General features: G+C 37.2%; 2 protein-coding genes and 1 long non-coding RNA gene across 5 annotated transcripts; all 3 read left to right on the top strand.

Moving 5' to 3' along the window:
- The first annotated feature begins 2,769 nt into the window (after positions 1-2,769).
- Positions 2,770-6,137, top strand: LOC115959292. 3 transcript variants are annotated; one of them, XR_004084822.1, is made up of 3 exons: positions 2,770-3,709; positions 3,802-4,901; positions 5,008-6,137. It is a non-coding gene; the product is annotated as an uncharacterized LOC115959292 (long non-coding RNA). The 3 variants fall into 3 exon arrangements; XR_004084824.1 differs by having other exon boundaries at positions 4,998-6,137; XR_004084823.1 differs by having other exon boundaries at positions 4,982-6,137.
- A 1,706-nt stretch (positions 6,138-7,843) lies between these two features.
- On the top strand, positions 7,844-14,087 carry LOC115961698 (protein ALP1-like). The gene is made up of 5 exons (XM_031080629.1): positions 7,844-8,353; positions 12,553-12,626; positions 12,721-13,216; positions 13,319-13,550; positions 13,636-14,087. The coding sequence occupies exons 2-5, from the start codon at positions 12,589-12,591 to the stop codon at positions 14,085-14,087; spliced, it is 1,218 nt and encodes a 405-aa protein (XP_030936489.1). The 5' UTR covers positions 7,844-8,353; positions 12,553-12,588.
- LOC115959356 lies at positions 8,362-10,002 on the top strand. The gene is made up of 2 exons (XM_031077714.1): positions 8,362-9,081; positions 9,164-10,002. The coding sequence occupies exon 2, from the start codon at positions 9,218-9,220 to the stop codon at positions 9,800-9,802; it is 585 nt and encodes a 194-aa protein (XP_030933574.1). The 5' UTR covers positions 8,362-9,081; positions 9,164-9,217; the 3' UTR covers positions 9,803-10,002.
- Positions 14,088-18,705: the final 4,618 nt, after the last annotated feature.

Raw genomic sequence — 18,705 nt, 5'->3', positions numbered from 1 at the left:
AATCTCTAGCCAACATATTTTTACACACGATGATACCAAAATTTATTCTTTGATTCAGTGAGTCTTATAATTTGGTTTAGTAAATTTAAAATACTAAATTATGTGAAACCCAACTTTCTTTAAGATAATAATTAAATCAAACTGCTTTCAAATGTAGATTATAAAAATTATAATTTTTATAATTTTCTTCAATATTTTAAGTAGGAATAATGGAATATGATATTGGGAATTAGCTTCCAAAAAATATTAATTTTAAGAATATAATTATATATCCAAGAAAATTTGGAGGCACGAACATATTTTTTTACAAGATCATTAAAAACTATCTATACATTGTGTTGGGGACGTTTTTGCGACAAGGGCCAAAAATGCATGATTAGCTCAAATCTCCCATTGGATTTTTTAGAAGTGTTTATTTGTGGAGAATCAAGACCAAAATTCCAAATGAGAGAAATCAAAACAAGGTTTTCAGACCCGGACCGTTCATTAAACCGTAAAAGGAAGAGGTTCAAGGTTTTTGAGGTCGAACTGGGGTCGAACCGTGATGACGTCATAATTAATTTAATAATTATTTAATAAATAAATAAATATTTTAAATTAGAAATAATAGAAAATTGGACTAAAATAAGAAAATATTTAAGTACCAAAAACGTAATTTTATTAAATTTTTTTTTTTTGATAAGATATAAAAATAAATTATATATATATACCTACGTCTAAATTAAGCCCATGCCTTAGGCACAAATTAAATCAAGCCTATTTGAACTGTATACTTTTCAATGAAATTTAAAGTGAAAAAACAAAAGAGATAAAGGACTTAAAAAGAAGAAGCTAGAAGTCTACTCATTAAATAATAGCCTTAATAGAAAACAGAGCCCAAGGATAAAGTAGTTGGTCAGTGAGTAGATGACAGCCAAGTATTATTACTTCACCATCTCCATCGTTCTCAGTCCAGACGTAGAAACTCTTTTTTTTGCTGAAAGTCCAGACACAGAAACTGAAACGGCAAAATGGCAAAAAAACGCAGAAAAATTAGAATGAAAGCGTGAGTGAGACAGAAAAGAAGAAGAGAGGCGATGCGATCTAAAGGTCTAACAGCATCACATGGCGGTTTGAAGCATCAACAATGGTGGTAAGTTCCAAAAAAAAAATTCAGATCTGAACCGTAAGAACCGTCAACGGTTTTCAAACTCGGGAGGTTTGACCGCGGTTTGCACGGTTTACTGCTTTTCTTGTATAGGCCGGTTCTTGAGAGTTAAAAACCCGTATTGATGAACGGTTTCCGGTTATTCCGGTCGGACCGAACGGTCCGGTCCGGATTTCACAACCATGATCAAAATGCCATAACTGAAATACAAGAAAATGTAGAAAAAGTATACAGGTCCGAAATTTCGACCCACAGTCAGCGAGAAGAGGAAATTGAGAGAGGTTGTGAGGAAGAGAGGGAAAGTTCTCCTGTACTCATATTTCCACCCCTAAGGTTCAGAATTATGAGAATGTTAGCTGGTTGAATGAGCTTTTACTCTAAAGTTTTAGCTTTGAGAGTAGAATGTGGTTTTTGGTTTTTTAGCATAAGAGAGACTCTTGTATTGAGTTTGAGTGTTGCTCTTAGAAGAAAACTCCATCCACTTGTTTTTGAGCTGAAGGGAGAGTTTTATATTGAGTTTAGGGTGTTGCTAATGATTGGATTTTAGGCAGAGAGAGAGGCTTTGGACCTTCTGAGTGCTATTTCCATGATTTGGTGTAGTTTGCCTTTTGCTTAGGAAATGAGTTGGTTGCTTTTTACATAATTTTGGAAATAAAGGAGGTTTGCTCTAATTGGTTGCCCTTGGTCAAACATTTCAGACCATTGGGAGTCTCACCTAAGTGAGGGCTAGCAGATGGAGTTGGCCAATGGGAGTCAACTATGTTTAAAGGCAAAAATGGGTTCAAGTAGAAACTTTAGGCCGTAATTAGCCAGAGCATGAAAGCTCTTTTGAGGTGAAAATTTCGGGTACAAGACCTCCTCCATGAGCCAGAGGTGCTACTAATGTCCCTTGCCTACTTGGTAGCATTGGTAGCACGCATGAGCTAGGCTCATACAAAAAGTCTAAAAGGAATTGACCCATACCCTCCAAACCACACTTCCTTAATTTCTCCCATATGTTGCATGGGCTTGGGCCATACTTAAAAGAATAAAAAAATATATATATAATCCTTGAATTGGGCCCATAATGAGGTTGGGCTTAATTGAGTTGGGCTTATAGAGAATATATCGCAAAAATGGGTATTAACATTAGCCCCCCAAGCACGCATGGCACTTGTGGCATGCGTGTGAGTAGTTGATGTTTCCCATTGCTGTAGATGTTGCAGGTTTGGAAATTAGTCCATCCAAACACTTCATTTTTAGTTGAGAAGGTATGGGTTGATGAGGCCTGTTTGTAGAAATGTCGTGCATCATGGCACCCACTTGTAAGAAAAATCATGGGTTAAAGAAGCCCATTTGTTGAAATGTCATGGTCGCGAGTCTAAGAAAGTCAAGTTGTAACCAAGTGATAAGTCCAACCCGAAACGGTCCTTGCTTTCCATGGCTTAAGTGGCTTTCATGCTACCATGAGAAATTTTAACATTTCTTCCTCGGATGACTAGGTGGCTTAAGTCTTACCACACTTGTTTTGTAATATACATATTCGGCCTTAAAATTTTCAGGCTCATTTCCTTAGCATTCCTGTAGCTTTTGTCTTTCAATAAAAGATGAGCCTTTGAATTTCTAGCCACTTTGTCTTGTGATAGTATGCCACGCTAACTACTAGCCACTTTGCAAAGTCCCCACACCACTTTTGCTTTGACATATCATGGCCTTTGACTTTTCAAGTTGCTTTCCTTTAGTTGCCTACAGGTAGCATTAGACTTCCTCCACCCACTTGCTTTTAGCTTTTAGGCTAAGAGCTCCACTTTCTGCTCAGATGGAAGCTAACATGCCATTCCATCCTTTCATTAATTCTGCTTTAGCCAACACACCTCCTTCTCTTGTAACAATATTCCATGAGTTGCCTAAGCGATTTCACTTCCTGTAGCCTTTATGTCAAAGTCATTCATGTCACTTACTCCCATGTCTTTTTCACTTTGTGATATATATATATCACTATAACTTTGCTTCTTTCTTGACTTTTCAAGATCTTGGCATAGATCACTTCTCCAAAAGCTTTAAAACTCCTTTTTTGCAAAACTCTTGGGATCGGGCTCTTGTAAATATTTTATTTTTTAAAATCCCTCAAGCTCATCAAAATTTCCAAAGCTTTGTTGTACCCACGTTCGATCTAGCACCTATGTGGCCAAAACCCAAGGAGGATGGTGAGATGGTGGTTGCAAAATGAAAGAGATAAGAGCGACAACATTCCACCACCATAATCAAAGAAGCATAAAGATGCTCGTTGTAGGATCTAGTTGGTCAAAGCGTTGTTGCCGAAGAAGAGAGAGATAAACCATTGGCGAGGAGCAAGGTTGTTTTGTTGACAACGTTTAATGGGGCTTGCGGCAGCTCATCGCCCATGGCCGCAGGACCATCTGTACCAATTTCGGCTAAGCAGTATTGTTGGTGAAGAGGAAGGAACCTTCGTCACTAAGGAGCGAGGTTTTTGTTGTAAGAGATTGATGTCAAATGCGGCGGCAAGATGTTGAATTTGTTTTTTGTGCAAGCTCGATGAAGTCGGATGCGACGCTCACCTTGGTGAGTTAATATATATATATATATATATATATATTTGCTGATCTCTTGGATGTATTTGGCGACATGTTGAATGAATAGTATCATTGATGTAGGTTGGCTCTTCCTTAGGAGATCACAGAAATACCGAGAGGTTCCGACCCATAAGGTTGATTAGTCATAATTGAAGCTGAATTTCATATTGAAGTTGGCTCCTTATTGATTCTGATAGTCATAAGGTATGGAAATCAGTTTGTAGTGCAGCTGTGCTTGACTTCAAGTTGGCCATCGTGTTGGAAGTAGAATGAGTGGATAACTGATTGTAATTTTGACTTGGGTCCATAGGAGAGAATGATGATGAATGAGAGGCCATCTTAAACCTCTATACAAATTGGACCACATTGGGGGTGCTTTAATATTTCAGTTTCTTTAGTATTGGACAATTTGGTGAGATGTGTTTGCCAAGATTAGTTTCAATGAAGCCATTGCCATGAGCGATACTGCTGGCTGCCTTAGGACAGCTTACTTGAGATGGAATGAAGTGAAGAATCCTTTGGCGATGTAGTATAGAGGTGTGACATAGTTGCTGTATGTGCTGCCAGCGCCCAGTATTATGTCCTTGTGGTGAATGCAAGCAAAGTTAGGGTCACAATTTGTTGCTTTATGCTTGCTGCAATGGTGAAGAAAGTGTTGGCGAAGCTGAGATTAGTGTTTACATATAGTGTGCACCTTTTTTTATCATGGTATTGTCCATCCATAATAGCCCTTGTGTCTTGGGCCTTGATAAGGTAAAATAGACCATGATAGCATGAGAAGATGCTTTGTAAGATGGTCACTGTGTGCATCAAAAGGAATGGACAGTGCAACTTATTATCAAATGAGATGCTCCTCAACGATGTGTGGCTATAAGAGATGTTGTTCAATGAAACATTGTTGCGTCGAGTTGCTTTCGCTTTTGGCGATATCGCAGGCACTATTCTTGTTATATCATTGTAACATATTGAATATGGTACATAGGCAGCTGCTTTGTTTGTTTGAGAGCGAAGCCACAACTTCTTTGGCAAGTCAAAACTTGATGTGACAAGTCAAAACCTGATGCCACCCCTTCTTGTCATGCCAATAGAAGTTGCTAAGTGCGCCACTTTGCCGTTTTGCATGGAATAAGTATACTTTAGGAGACTACACCATTATTGAGCAAGGACTTGTAACTCACTTGGTAAGTCACATATTTTCTTTGTTTTCTTTTCTTGATTGCATAATAGTATATCGAGTGTGTTATACTATGGTTTCTTGTAGAATGATTTTGGCTTAGGCAATTGCAGTGCCATCGTTAGGACCTTCATTCACAATGCCAATTTCATTGCCAATGCACCATTTTCGAAGGTTAAAGTTGCTTCAGGTAGCAACATAGAGCTGCAATAGATGGTACCATGGCCACTGTTAGGTAACTTTGAACTCTTTTTGTTTTGTTTCTTGTTGTTGCTGGACATTTGATGAACTTGTTGTCTTGCTGTCTATGCGTAGGGCCAGCAAGTTGCTTTAAGTTTCAATGTTAAGAAACAACATCATTAGTTGTTGTAAAATTGAGTTCCTGAGTTGAAATTGAGTTTCTTTTGTCTAGTCTCATCACTCCTAGCTCACCTCAAGAGGATTGCACAGCTTCTTTGGTTGAGCTTGATGAGGAAAACATCAACAAACATGTAGCTTCCTTTTCTAATGGCTAGAGAGGTGCTTGTGGTAATGAAAATGCATAGGACTTGGTTTGTTCCTTTGGCTGAGGAGAGACTATTCAAATAAAAGAGTGTTGCCAAGAACTTGATTGAGGATAGGCCGATTGTAGAGTTTCTTCTCTACTACCTCTATTGCATCGTTGATACATGGTTCAGGTGAGGCTTGGAAGTTCAACTTGCATCTCTTGGCAACTGGATTTTTGTGAAGAGATGGAAATTGATGGCCATAAATTCACAGAGAGATCAATTGCAAGCGAGTGTTTTGAACATAATGGCTTCAGATATTGTTGCTAATCTTGATCTCCTTCGAGTTGCCCTTTCTTTTCATTTTGTTTATTTCTTGAATTTGCTAAAACCTTGAGAACTTGAGTTGGTTATAACATGTAATGGGGGCTACTACCTTGGAAACACATTCTCTTGTATTTCGCTTTTGTGGGCAGCTCACTTTTGTGTATAGAGCAGCTCCTATGTACTAGTATTTGTTGTAAGTTCGAGCTTTGCTTCCTCACACCCAAGTGCAGGAGATCGTAACAATATAATTCCCGGAGTATCGAGATCGAACCACAAGGAGCAGGGTAAATTCAAAGACAATGTAATTAAAAAAAAAAACTTTTGGTGAAGATGAAGAATAATTTTTGCCTAGTAATTGTAAACAAGAATAACATTGATAACTGATTTAAGTCAATAATGTAAATATTAGGGCATCGGGGTGTTTCCCTATATCGATACGAAATTCTTTGTGATGTAAGAAGTTATATATTTCATAATTGATTGTTCTTATATAATTAAATACTTATGATTTAGTTGAACTGAGACAATTCAGGAATGCATGATAACTTAGATTAATAATGTGGTTAGAAAAGTTTTCAGAAAAACCCCTTCACTTTAAAACCTAATTTCTATTTGAAACTATTAGAAATTCATCTAAATAATAAGAAAAACATGATTGAACTTATTGAAAGCATGGAAGAACTAATACATCAAAAGAAATCTAATTGAAGAATCAAATATGTTGTTGATAAAATCCTAGAAAGAATCACATTGAATATTCATACCGTATAGAAGAAACATAACCCCTAGCTCTAGCAAAGAGTTTAGGCTGCCATTAGATAAAGAAAAATACAAGATTTTCTCTACCAAAATTTGTTTTACATAGCCTCCCTTTAAAACCCTAACGTTAAAAGTGTCAAAAGAAAATAACACTTTTACTATTTTAATTTTTGTCTAGGTTTATAGCAGTAACTTGTGAGTTAATTTCGACCTTCAAAAATTGAGGATTTCGAAAAACTCAAAATCGGAAAGTTGTATATATTTAAGTCACAGTTCCAACCCATCTAACTTTGTGTCAATTGAACTTTTGAGGAGAGAGATATGTCCAAAATACTGATCAGTGCTCAAATTTGATTTTTCCTTTTCAGATTCCGCCTCTTTGATTTCTTTCCTTATTTGAAGCTTCCAAACATGGTAGATGACCCAAGCACTCCAGTTGCACCTCCTTAGACATTTAAGCATGGTCTTTTAGCTCCTCTTTAATTCTAGTTTGGCCTTCATTCTCTCACAAACTCTTGTAAACTCATCTTTTTCACATGATTTCCTACAAGTAGATAATTACATGCAATGGATGACATCTTATTCAAGAAATTATGTAAAGATAAATAATAGGGACTAATGCAAATCACGGCTTAATTATAAAAATTAAGCATAGTACTAAGGAGATAACGCCCATATAAATATATAATAAGTATACATTTTAAGGCATTATCAAGCTTATGCTGTCCTGGTTAGTAGATACAAATTTTACTTTGTACAAAAAAACAAATTATGATGTTTGGATGTATATTTTGTATTTTGGAATGAAAAAAAATCATTTGTATCTCAAGGATGTATATGGTTTGTAATTTGTACTTTGAGGATGACTTTGTACCTTTATTTGATAGGTTATGAGTATGTCTTTGTCATGAAAACAACTCTTGTATGGCTATGAGCAGCTGAGTATGTTGAGGAAAGCTTGCTTGGAAAGGTTGTGTGCACCTTCTGGTTGAGTAGCATAATTTTGTTAGATTATATGCATTAGTTTCTTGAGAATGACTTGTGCTTGAATTGGGTAACTTGTGAATATGGCTTTACCTTTGCTTGGGCAAGTTAGTAGACATGTTGCTTGTTTCTCATGCCTTTGTGGACAGGTTTTGGCTAAGCACACATCTTGCTGTTTGTGCGCCATTTTTTGTAGTGGTCTTTTGATAAGCAAATTTACTTTCGCAGACAGCAGCTCATATATATTGAAACATGGCTCGCCGCTTGGTAGCCGACTTATACTCGACATATATTAAATCGCTACTTTGTTAGTTTCAAGAAGCCCCTACATATGAGCTATGTTTTCATGCATTAAGGTTGCGTTTGGATTGGGCGTTTTATGCCCAATCTGCGTTTGCGTTTTGGAAAAACGTGGGACCCAGCTACAGTAAAACGTGGCTCCAAAACGCTGAAACGCGAAATGAAAAACAATGCGCACCGTTTCATTTAAAAACGCTGGAACGCTGTCCGTCTGTGCTGACCACAAGGAAAAACACACCGTTTCATCAATAAACTCCAGAGCATTAACAGAAAACATATTCAACGAACCCATTCAGCTGTAGTTCACAACACTGTCCTGACCCAAGCATAACGTTCTCCCCAACGGCTAATTTTGTGCATTCCGTTTCTTCCTCTCAACTACCCGGCACAGATGTCTTCAATTTTCATCAATGCCCCGTCCTCATCGTCTTCAATGAAGCGCACCTACCCACCATCCCGCAATAAACCATCAATAGAAGAGCTGAAACAGGGTAACTACAATCCCACACGGAACAAAGGAAGCCATCCCAGAGTGATTCGCACGAGCTCAGCTTCTCTCCGCTTGGGACGTCGCTGCCGCCACTCTAGGTCTCTGCATTCACGGGTACTGTTCTGTCTAACTTTTCATACTCTATGATCTATTGCTGTCTAATTATATTGTTTTCCATGAACACACTTCAATCTGTGGTTTTGTGTTCAACGTTTGTGTGTAATTTTAGTTAAACGTTTGTGTGTGATTTTTGTGTTTTCCATGAAATTAGTATGTGGGTTACTCTCTCATTCGTCTAATTTTGGGTGTTTCAAGGAGCTGCCTCTGTTGTAGTTGGACTATCATATATGTTAGTTTACTTTTTGCATTTTGCATGTGGCCATGGTAACTGATTATGATATGCATATAAACTGTTTGTTGGAATGTCTTAATGGGTATAGAAGGAAGTTGTAACAAAAATGGGTAAGGGGAAACCGAAGGCTGATGGTAATGGGAAACAGAAGGCTGATGGTGATGGGAAACCGAAGGCTGATGGTGATGGGGTTAGAACTGGGTGGAAAAATCCTAAAGAATTAAAAGCTTATTGTGATTTGTCTGCTGCCCAAGTCCTAGACGGCCAGAAGCATAATGGATTTTTGAGAAAGGAAGGGGTTGATGAAGTGATTGCGCAGTTAGGTGAAATGGGAAAAGTGGTGACTCCCACGCAGTTTAAAAACAAATGGGATCATCTGAGAAAGTGTTGGAAGACTTGGAAGGAGTGTTTTAGTGAGACTGGGTTAGGTTATGATCCTGTAACTGGGGTTATTCACATGACTGATGAGTGGTAGACCCGAAAGATTCAGGTTAGTTCACTTTACATCATTGTGAAATACTCAGTTGTCTACAACTAATATTGTGTTCTAACTACCGGTTGTCCACATGTAGGCATGTCCCAAGGCGGCAACTTATAAAAACAAACCATTGCCGAATATTAAGTCCATGGAAATCATGTTTGAAGGCACGGTTGCAACGGGAAAATATGCGTTCTGCACAAGTGGTGAAATACCAAATGATTGCACCGAAGGGTCTGGGGACTCCGCTGATAGCAAAGAATTTGTTGACCCCCAATGTGAACCCTCTGCGAACTCAGTTGACCCAATGGAAGTTGAAGGGCCAGCATCGTCTAGAGCAAGACCAGCAGTGAATAAGGGAAAGGGCCTGGCAAGCGGTGTTCAACTTTTTAGGGGACTTGGCAAGAAACCAAGAAAGAAGCGTTCAACCATGCAAGAGATGTCTGACTCTTTGAAGAGCATGTCAGATGTTATTGTTGAAAGTAGAAGCATAAGTACGCACAGTACACCATTTCGCACCACAGCAGCTAATGAGATACAAGCAATTATGGACATGGTGTTAACTCTTCCTGGGGTGCAAGCGGGTGATCGTCTTCATATGTTCAGCACCTTCTTCTTCATGAATAACGTAGATGGTAGGAACATGTTTGCAGCTAATGTTGAGAGGAAGGAGGTCCAGCTGAGGTGGCTAGAGAAGCAGTACGAAATGAACCCTCAGTTTCATGTTCTCTGAAGGAAAGGGGCTTGTCTACATCCCTAGTTGCTTATCCTTATGTACCTCTTGGTGTTGTAGCGATCGGATTATTTTTATGTACCTCTTGCACTCTTTTTTTTTTTTTTTTTTTTCAGACTTTTGTATTGGCACAAACTATATGCTTGCCATAGGTGTGTATGTAAAACAATGGTTACTAATTGTCATCTTTTGCATGCTTACTTGTTACTTGTGGTGTTTTTTTATGGCATCAAAATAGTTTAGTAGTTCAATATAGTTTATTTGGGAAAGTTGAAGGGGTCCTAAAAATTAGATAAATTGTTGGATAGATTCTTTATTTATATTTGAGTGGCCTTGTTTTTCAGGATTCTGTGTATGTGCACTGTGTACCATATGAGTTTTATACCTCTCCAATTTATCCTCTTTTTGCTTAATTTTTTGCTTATGAGTTTATGTTTTTTTTGTCTTATTTTTTTTTGGGTGCAAAAGCACCCTAACAGCTTCTCTGGTACTATTCACACAGCCTGTGAACAGTACCAGCTGAGTTTAATACATATCTCCAATTACTCTCTTTTTTCTTATTTTTTTGCTTATGAGTGTTTGTTTTTTTCTTTTTTTTTTTGGGTGCAAAAGCACCCAGCAGCTTCTCTGGTACTGTTTATGGGTACTGTTCACACAGCCCATGATCAGTTCCAGATGAGCTTAATACATATCTCCAATTACCCTCTTTTTGTTTATGAGTTTTCGTTTTCGTTTTGTTTTGTTTTTTTTTTTTTTTTGGGTGCAAAAGCACCCAATACCTTCTCTGGTACCGGGTACTGTTCACACAGCCCGTGAACAGTACAAGGTGAGTTTAATACCAATGTCTGTTATCCTCTTTTTGCTTATTTCTTTGCTTATCAGTTTTTGCTTTTTTTCCTTGTACTCATTCTTTTTTTTTGGGGATAAGAACAGCAAACTTTTTTTTTTCTTTATTCATGCAGCACTCACATATGGCATAAGAACAGCAAAAGCACTGAAACTTTGGGGATTTATGGCATATTGAGCAATAGTGCCAATCTGACATGTAAAGCTTATCATTTAATATTTTTGCAAAGCAAGTGTGTGATTGAAAATGTGATGAGACAAAGTTCCAGTGTGATAAAAAAACTATTAGGAATTTAGTGCAAAATAGGAAGTTTCAACATATATCGAAGTCCTATCAATAGGATCAGTTAAAACATGTTATGCATATATTGAAACATTATCAATAGAAAATTTCAACATATAATGAAGTCTTGCCTTTGTTTTAATTGTTTGTGTGTGTGGTTTTTTTTGTTTGAAACTGCATGTACATCTGTTCAATGCAATAGTTTGTTGTAGATCTTTCCAATGCACAAAAGGATCAGGCAACCCAATTTATCCTCTTATTTTTATTTTTATTTTTGGGTGCAACAGCACCCTAACAGGTTATATGGTACTGTTCACGGGTACTGTTCACACAGCCCGTGAACAGTACCAGATGAGCTTAATACATATCTTCAGTTATCCTCTTTTTGGTTATGAGTTTTTGTTTTTGTTTTTGTTTTTTTTTTTTTTTTTTTTGGTGCAAAAGCACCCAATAGCTTCCCTGGTACTGTTCACGGGTACTGTTCACACAGCCCGTGAACAGTATAACGTGAGTTTAATACCAATGTCTGTTATCCTCTTTTTGCTTATTTCTTTGCTTATCAGTTTTTGCTTTTTTTTTTTCTTGTACTCATTCTTTTTTGTTGGGGTGCAAAAGCACCCTAAACAAAAACTTTGGGGATAAGAACAGCAAACTTTTTCTTTTCTTTATTCATGCAGCACTCACATATGGCATAAGAACAGCAAAAGTACTGAAACTTTGGGGATTTATGGCATATTGAGCAATAGTGCCAATCTGACATGTAAAGCTTATCATTTAATATTTTTGCAAAGCAAGTGTGTGATTGAAAATGTGATGAGACAAAGTTCCAGTGTGATAAAAAAACTATTAGGAATTTAGTGCAAAATAGGAAGTTTCAACATATATCGAAGTCCTATCAATAGGATCAGTTAAAACATGTTATGCATATATTGAAACATTATCAATAGAAAATTTCAACATATAATGAAGTCTTGCCTTTGTTTTAATTGTTTGTGTGTGTGGTTTTTTTTGTTTGAAACTGCATGTACATATTTTCAATGCAATAGTTTGTTGTAGATCTTTCCAATGCGCAAGCTTTTTATTTTTATTTTTTTCTTTTTATTCTTGGGTGCAACTGCACCCTAACAGCTTATACGGTACTGTTCACGGGTACTGTTCACACAGCCCGTGAACAGTACCGAAGAGTTTTATGCCTTTCCAATTTATCTTCTTTTTTGCTTATTTTGTTGCTTACGATTTTTTGCTTTTTTTTTTTTTCTTCTTTTTATTTTTGGGTGCAACAGCACCCTAACAGCTTCTATGGTACTGTTCACGGGTACTGTTCACACAGCCCGTGAACAGTACCAGATGAGTTTCGTGCCTTTGTTTTAATTGTTTGTGTGTGTGGTTTTATTTTTGTTAGGAATTGCATGTACATCTTTCCAATGCAGTAGTTTGTTGTGAAGGTGAACAAGGGTATGCTGATAAATTTTTTAGATCACATGTAGCCATTGAATTCTTTCAGTTGCTAATATTTTCTTCTTTTATTTGTTACCCAAATGAAATAGTTGTACCTGTGTCAGTGTCCGTATGAAATCATGTCAAGGTGATTGCTGAATATGTGTGTATTGGCTTTCCACAGACATAAAAAGAAAAAAGTCTCAAGGTATTCAAAAGGATGAATTTGCTAAACGACTCATCTGATTCCCAGTACCAGTAAGTTTCTATACCAATAAGTTGTTTTTTGGGGTACATATTATTGTATCACTCCAGATTTTGTACATGCAATTAAAGTTGGTAACATATGCAGGGACACAGTCTTTGATATTAGCGACGACATTGTACTTGCAGCATATATAGCTGGGTGTGCAAGTGTCATAGCTTATATAGAGACTTATATGACCAAAGTACCAATGCATACGAATATACAAACAGGGTATGAATGGGTAAAGTATACATTAAATGGAAATGAGAAGAAATGTCACAATGTGTTTAGAATGTCAAGTCATGTGTTTCGACAGTTGTGTCATACATTGCGCACTCGGTATGGATATGACGGTACCAAAAGAGTTTGCTTGGAGGAGTCAGTGGCAATGGCATTGGTGGTACTTGGTAATGGCATGGGTAACAGAATGATGCAGGATAGATTTCAACATTCTGGTGAGACAGTGCATCGACATGTGTCCACGGTAATTACCTTGTTAGCCACGGTTATGGCACCAGACATTATCAAGCCTGATGATCCTACATTTTGTACCGTGCCATCACATATTCAGGGGTCAGATCGATATTGGCCACATTTCATGGTACTTTGTGAATTTGGTATCTTGACATCATTGTATTCCTGTTATCTGTATGGACATACCATGTATTTCATTTTGACATGGCATTTTTGTGGCAATTATTAGGGTTGCATTGGTGCCATTGATGGGGTTCACGTCCCCGTGCTCTTACCAGAAAAGAAGCAACACCCATATAGAGGAAGGAAAGGGGTCACAACAGTAAATTGCATGTGCGCATGTGATTTTGACATGAAATTCACATTCGCGTGTGTGGGATGGGAAGGTTCAGCGCATGATACCAAGATCTTTTTAAATTGCCTGAATAATGAGAGAAATAACTTTCCAAAAGCTCCACCTGGTTTGTAAATATGCAATTTAATTACAGTATTAAAGTATGTATTACGTAGTGAAAATTCTAATATAATAAACGTGTTCGTTTGCAGGAAAATATTATCTTGTTGATTCAGGGTACCCGATGAAGCCAGGGTTCCTTGCACCATATAAGGGAGAGCGGTACCACATCCCCGATTTTCAAAGAGGTTCACAGCTGCATCGTTCAGAGGAGAGATTTAATTATCTCCATTCATCACTTCGTTCGGTCATAGAACGAACTTTTGGAGTTTGGAAGAATAGATGGAAAATTTTGAGATGTATGCCAGGCTTCAGTATACGCACTCAAAATAAAATTATTGTTGCTACAATGGTTCTTCACAACTTTATTAGAATACATGACGACAATGACGTTCGACATTCGCGTTATGCACGGGACACATATACAGGTAGTGAGGGCGGTCATTATGATCAAGTGGGAGATGTGGTCTCTTACTTGGATTCAGATGAGATGAAAGAGGTTCGGGACTATATCATAGAATCGATATGTATGGACCATAACTGATGGTTCACAAACTTCAATGTAATAGCATTTTGTATTATGGTTTTTTTGTTGTTGTCAAGCAGAAATGAATAGCTCACAGGTACTTGATTGTAAAACCTTGGATTTATGAAGTTGTATGTATCGTTATATGTGAAACTCATCAGTATTACAACAATAGATTTCTTGGTTACAAGGGACTTCTGAATAGAGTCCAATCTAATCTGAATATTATAGTAAATTCAATGGATTTTAAGATTGAAACAGTAAACTATGAGGAATTTGTACAAAAAAAAAAATAAAAGCTCTCACTTTTTGTGAGACACCAAGAATCCAATCTATCAATGGCTGGCCAATTGTGTATATATATATAGACACATATATACAACAACAAAATTTACAATCTTCTTTAAACTTAGCAATAACATTATCTCCATCAAACGTCTCCACATTGTTTTAAAAAGTACAACTACATACATATCATAAACTGACTTGCAATAGTACAATTAACATACAACACAAATGTAATAATACAACTTGCAGTTATTACGTACATATACATCCCATTATGGTAGACACATCTGCCTGATTTTGACTTCCCCAAACCTAGTAGACAAAATAAGCAATACTAGAAACATGACCCCCAAGACTACTAAAGCTATTGTCAACTTCTTTGCTTTATCTTCAGAAATCATGCGTGCAACCTTGGCTCTTTCAAACTTTCGTTTTGCAACTCGCTCCCTTTCCAATGCTGCAGCTGTCAAGGCATGTGCTTGCTTCGACTCTTCATTGGCAACTTCCACCGCATGCTCCAATCGGTTGAATTTGGCAATAACTATAGGTGCTACTGCTGCACCACGCGTACAACAAATGCTGGTATCTAATCACCTAAAGAACTTGCATGCACGGTCATCATCCTGCACAATACAATACAACACATAAATAGAAATATAACGAATTGGTTCTTTAACGCACAATACAAATATTTTGCCAGTATTGGGATATGGTACTTACTGGTGACCAATAGCGACAACTATAAAACCTCCTACCAAATGTATGAAGTTTCAGGGACGTCCTAATTCTGCAGTTCTCCACGTCACAAAAATGGCCATCAGAACTGGAGAAATAGTTACTTGTTTCTGACATTCGTAATTCTTGGCAATAGATGTTGCGTTGGCTTGGTGGAGGATGACTTTGGGATTGACAAACCTCACATATCCACTAAAACTAAGATGTAAGGTCCACTGCCCTCTTCTGTTCTGGTGCACTAATTTAGTTTTACCAAAATGTGGCAGCTGAGCCAAGGCTCAATATCAGGGGCTGGCCTTAGGCCCATTGTTTCCTGCATCACTTAGGGTGATGTATACTGTCCTGTCGCAAAAATGATGCTCATATTAACCTCAAAATGCCATGTTTGAAATTAATGCAAGGGTGAGTTACATAATCCATAACACTAGCATAGCCCAAACAATCAGACACAGTTATTCTTTAAAGTTACATTATCCATAAAACTAGCTGCAAAACAATGTTCATCAATTAAATTGTGGTTATGAATCTAAAAAATCACATTCCCCAAAGATATGCAAGTCCAGATCCTCTACTTTTAGACACCCTAACTGGTTGCCTAGGAGATATGAGAAATCGCATTCAATCTCTATAAAGATAATAACTATCTGATATAATTTGCAAACCCAAAACCAATCTGATTTGGGACTTATCATTTATAGAGTTGTACAGCTATATGAAATTCAAATACAAGAAGTTCAAAAAATATAAATAACTCTACCCTATCCTATCTCATCATATCTCAATCTAAACTTTGTTACAATTCAAATCAGGTGCTGAAATAGTTGTATACAGCTGCCACACAGATCAGATTATACATATATTTGAATGTTATGTAGCTACATTACAGCTACACGGCAGCATTATGCAGCAGCAATTATGCAGGTAAAACACAACTACATAGCACCACTATTTTAGCTAGCAAATCTTATCCTTAACAATCTCCAACATATTATAATTTCATTCATTCTTTCATTCATTCTCCAACTCATAAAAATGAAACACCAGAAGCTCCAATACAGAAATCAATGTGGAAGTTATATATTAGAGGTCTCACACTTCAGTAGTTTCTACAATGTAACATGAACACCAAAGAAATCTTGTGACCACAAAAAAGGGTAAACTTTGACAGCAAAAATCAACCCTTTTTTTAGTCTCCAGTAAACTCTTTTTTTTTTTAGTTCTTTTTTTAAATTTCGTGAATATTGGCTCATTAATAAAGAAAAAAAACAAAAAAAAGAAGAAGAAGAATGAATGATTCAGTCCGTATGATTCAGCAAAAAAACATGTAAGAAATCCTAGTATCTTTCAGCAAAAAAAAAGTGAATTCTTTCTTTCTCAAGCAGACAAGGCTAAATAAGCTGTCTTTTTGTTGGGTATATTAATCGAAGAGGAAAAAAAAAAAAAGTTCTTTTGTGGGATATAAACAAATATGTATCACACACACTATAAATAACTACAAATCCAACAAAATCAAATTATAAAACAATCTAAAAAGCCATACTTGAAAATCATCAAATCCCCATTAACAAGAAGTGAAATTCCAGCAAATGAATACAGAGGATTGAACTTACACTCTATCAAATCAAATGAAGTAATTCCAGCAAATTAAAAGAAACCCATTAACAAGAAATGAATTTCGAACAAGACATCATAGAAAATAGTGAAAAAAAAATTGAGAACACTCACCTTAGAGAGTGGGATTCGTTTCTGCAACGTTGCTTCTGGTTTTTGAGCTCAGCCTAAATCAGTTTTGGGTTTCAAGGAGCACTGTTATGGGTGGGAGACGACTGAAATTGGGGAAAAGGGTGAAATGGGTTTATGAAAGACTGGGTTATCTTTCCCGGCGTCGGATTGGGTGACGTTCATCGTTGATTTCGCTTCTGAGCTCTTCGCCGGCGTTGGACATCGTCTTCTATTCTCTGGAGGGCGCGGAACTATCGTCCAAGAAGGGTGAGGAGTGAATAGCAGAGAGAGAGAGGAAAAACAAAAAAAGGATTTTTCAGCTGAGCTACAGTAAAACGCGTGCCTTTATATATTTTCAGCTCCGCTACAGTACCCACGTTTTGCTACAGTAATTTTCAATTTTCAGTTTTCAGTTTTCAGTTTTCAGCGGTATCCAAACGGACCCTAAAGCTCATGGTACACTTGTTTGTCACCATTTCATTGAGGTTGATTGCGTTCTCACAGACAATAGCTTGGATAAGACTTGTATTGCTATCATCTTTTGAGGATATCACATTCTTGCATATAGTGACATATAGAATGACAATTTTGCTATTCTTGAGGAGTTTTATCCTTGCGTAAAGCAAATTGCCATATGGCAATGAGGTAATGGTTTATTGGCTTCTTTGTTGCTTTACGAGGTTTATGCATCGGCTTTCTTAACCTTTTGAAGGTTGGCTATGTCCCTGCATGTAGCGGATCACCGTGCTTGAATTTTAATATATTATTTTGGCTTCCCTACCGCTTTAGCTTGCCATTAAGAAAATGTTGGATTTCCCTACCTTGTTGAAGGCGTTGCATCCTCGTAAGTAGGGGTCTATCACATATGAATGATATGACATATTGTCGGCTTCCTAATCATTCGATAGGGTTTACCTTTGAGGATGTATTGGCTTTTCTACCTTGTTGAGAGTTAGTTGCATCTTCGCAAGTAGGGGTATCGTCATAATGAAATGTCTCACTGGCTTCCTAATTGTTTGATAAGGCATACCATTAAAGGAGTACGTACCTGGCTTTCCCTACCTTATTGAGAGTATATATATATATTTTTTTTACCCTTGCATGTAGAGGTTTTTCCGTAAAGTAATTTGTTGACTTTCTTGTTGCTTCGAAAGCATTGGCTTTCCCTACCTTATTGAAGGCATTGCACCTTCGCATGTAGGGGTCTCACCACACTTAGATAATATGATAGTTTTTTGACTTCTGAATGTTTTATAGGGTTTACCATTGAGAGAGTATGTGCTTAGCTTTCTCTACCTTATTGAGAGTATTTTCACCCTCGCATGTAGAGGTTTTGCTGCAGGAGTAATTTGTTGGCTTTCTTGCCGCTTCGCAAGGTTTGCCATTAGGAGAAAACGTTGGCTTTCCCTACATTATTGAAGACATTGCATCTTCGCATGTAGAGGTCTCACCATGCTTGGATAATATGATAGTTCGTCGGCTTCCTAATGTTTCATAGGGCTTGCCTTCAAAAATTGGTATGAGTAAGATATATTGTTGTCACTTATAATCTTATACAAGATGTCGAGGCTACGAATGATATGCTCCTTGATGGAGTTGGCTATGGCCACTCCCATTACTTTCTTGAGTGGAATTTCTTTTGCCCACTTAATGAAATACTTAGTGGTGGCAAGGATCCAAATGTACTCATTCAAGGGCGAATGGATAGGTTCGGCAAGATCAAGCCCTAAGTGTGGAATGCTTTGGGACACTCATGTCTTGAAGATTTATAGGATATACCAAGAGTTATTGGTGGGATTTCTTTCTCCCTTAGTATTCTTCATATGACTCAAAGATAATTATTGAAAATGAGGGTCCTCCTATCTGTTTTATAGGGCAGAATATGATTCCT

The sequence above is a fragment of the Quercus lobata genome, chromosome 9 (assembly GCF_001633185.2).
Source record: "Quercus lobata isolate SW786 chromosome 9, ValleyOak3.0 Primary Assembly, whole genome shotgun sequence".
Taxonomy (NCBI): domain Eukaryota; kingdom Viridiplantae; phylum Streptophyta; class Magnoliopsida; order Fagales; family Fagaceae; genus Quercus; species Quercus lobata.
The sequence above is the reverse complement of the archived record's forward strand: the minus strand, read 5'-3'. Positions and strand labels throughout refer to the sequence as shown.

What these genes read in the sequence shown, in the direction of transcription:
- LOC115959356 (XM_031077714.1), top strand. Translation starts at nt 9,218, where the DNA reads ATGGAAATCATGTTTGAAGGCACGGTTGCAACGGGAAAATATGCGTTC.
- LOC115961698 (XM_031080629.1), top strand. Translation starts at nt 12,589, where the DNA reads ATGAATTTGCTAAACGACTCATCTGATTCCCAGTACCA. An exon ending in GATATTGGCCACATTTCATG is followed by an intron (nt 13,217 to 13,318) that starts GTACTTTGTGAA and finishes GGCAATTATTAG; the next exon opens with GGTTGCATTGGTGCCATTGA. An exon ending in CTTTCCAAAAGCTCCACCTG is followed by an intron (nt 13,551 to 13,635) that starts GTTTGTAAATAT and finishes GTTCGTTTGCAG; the next exon opens with GAAAATATTATCTTGTTGAT.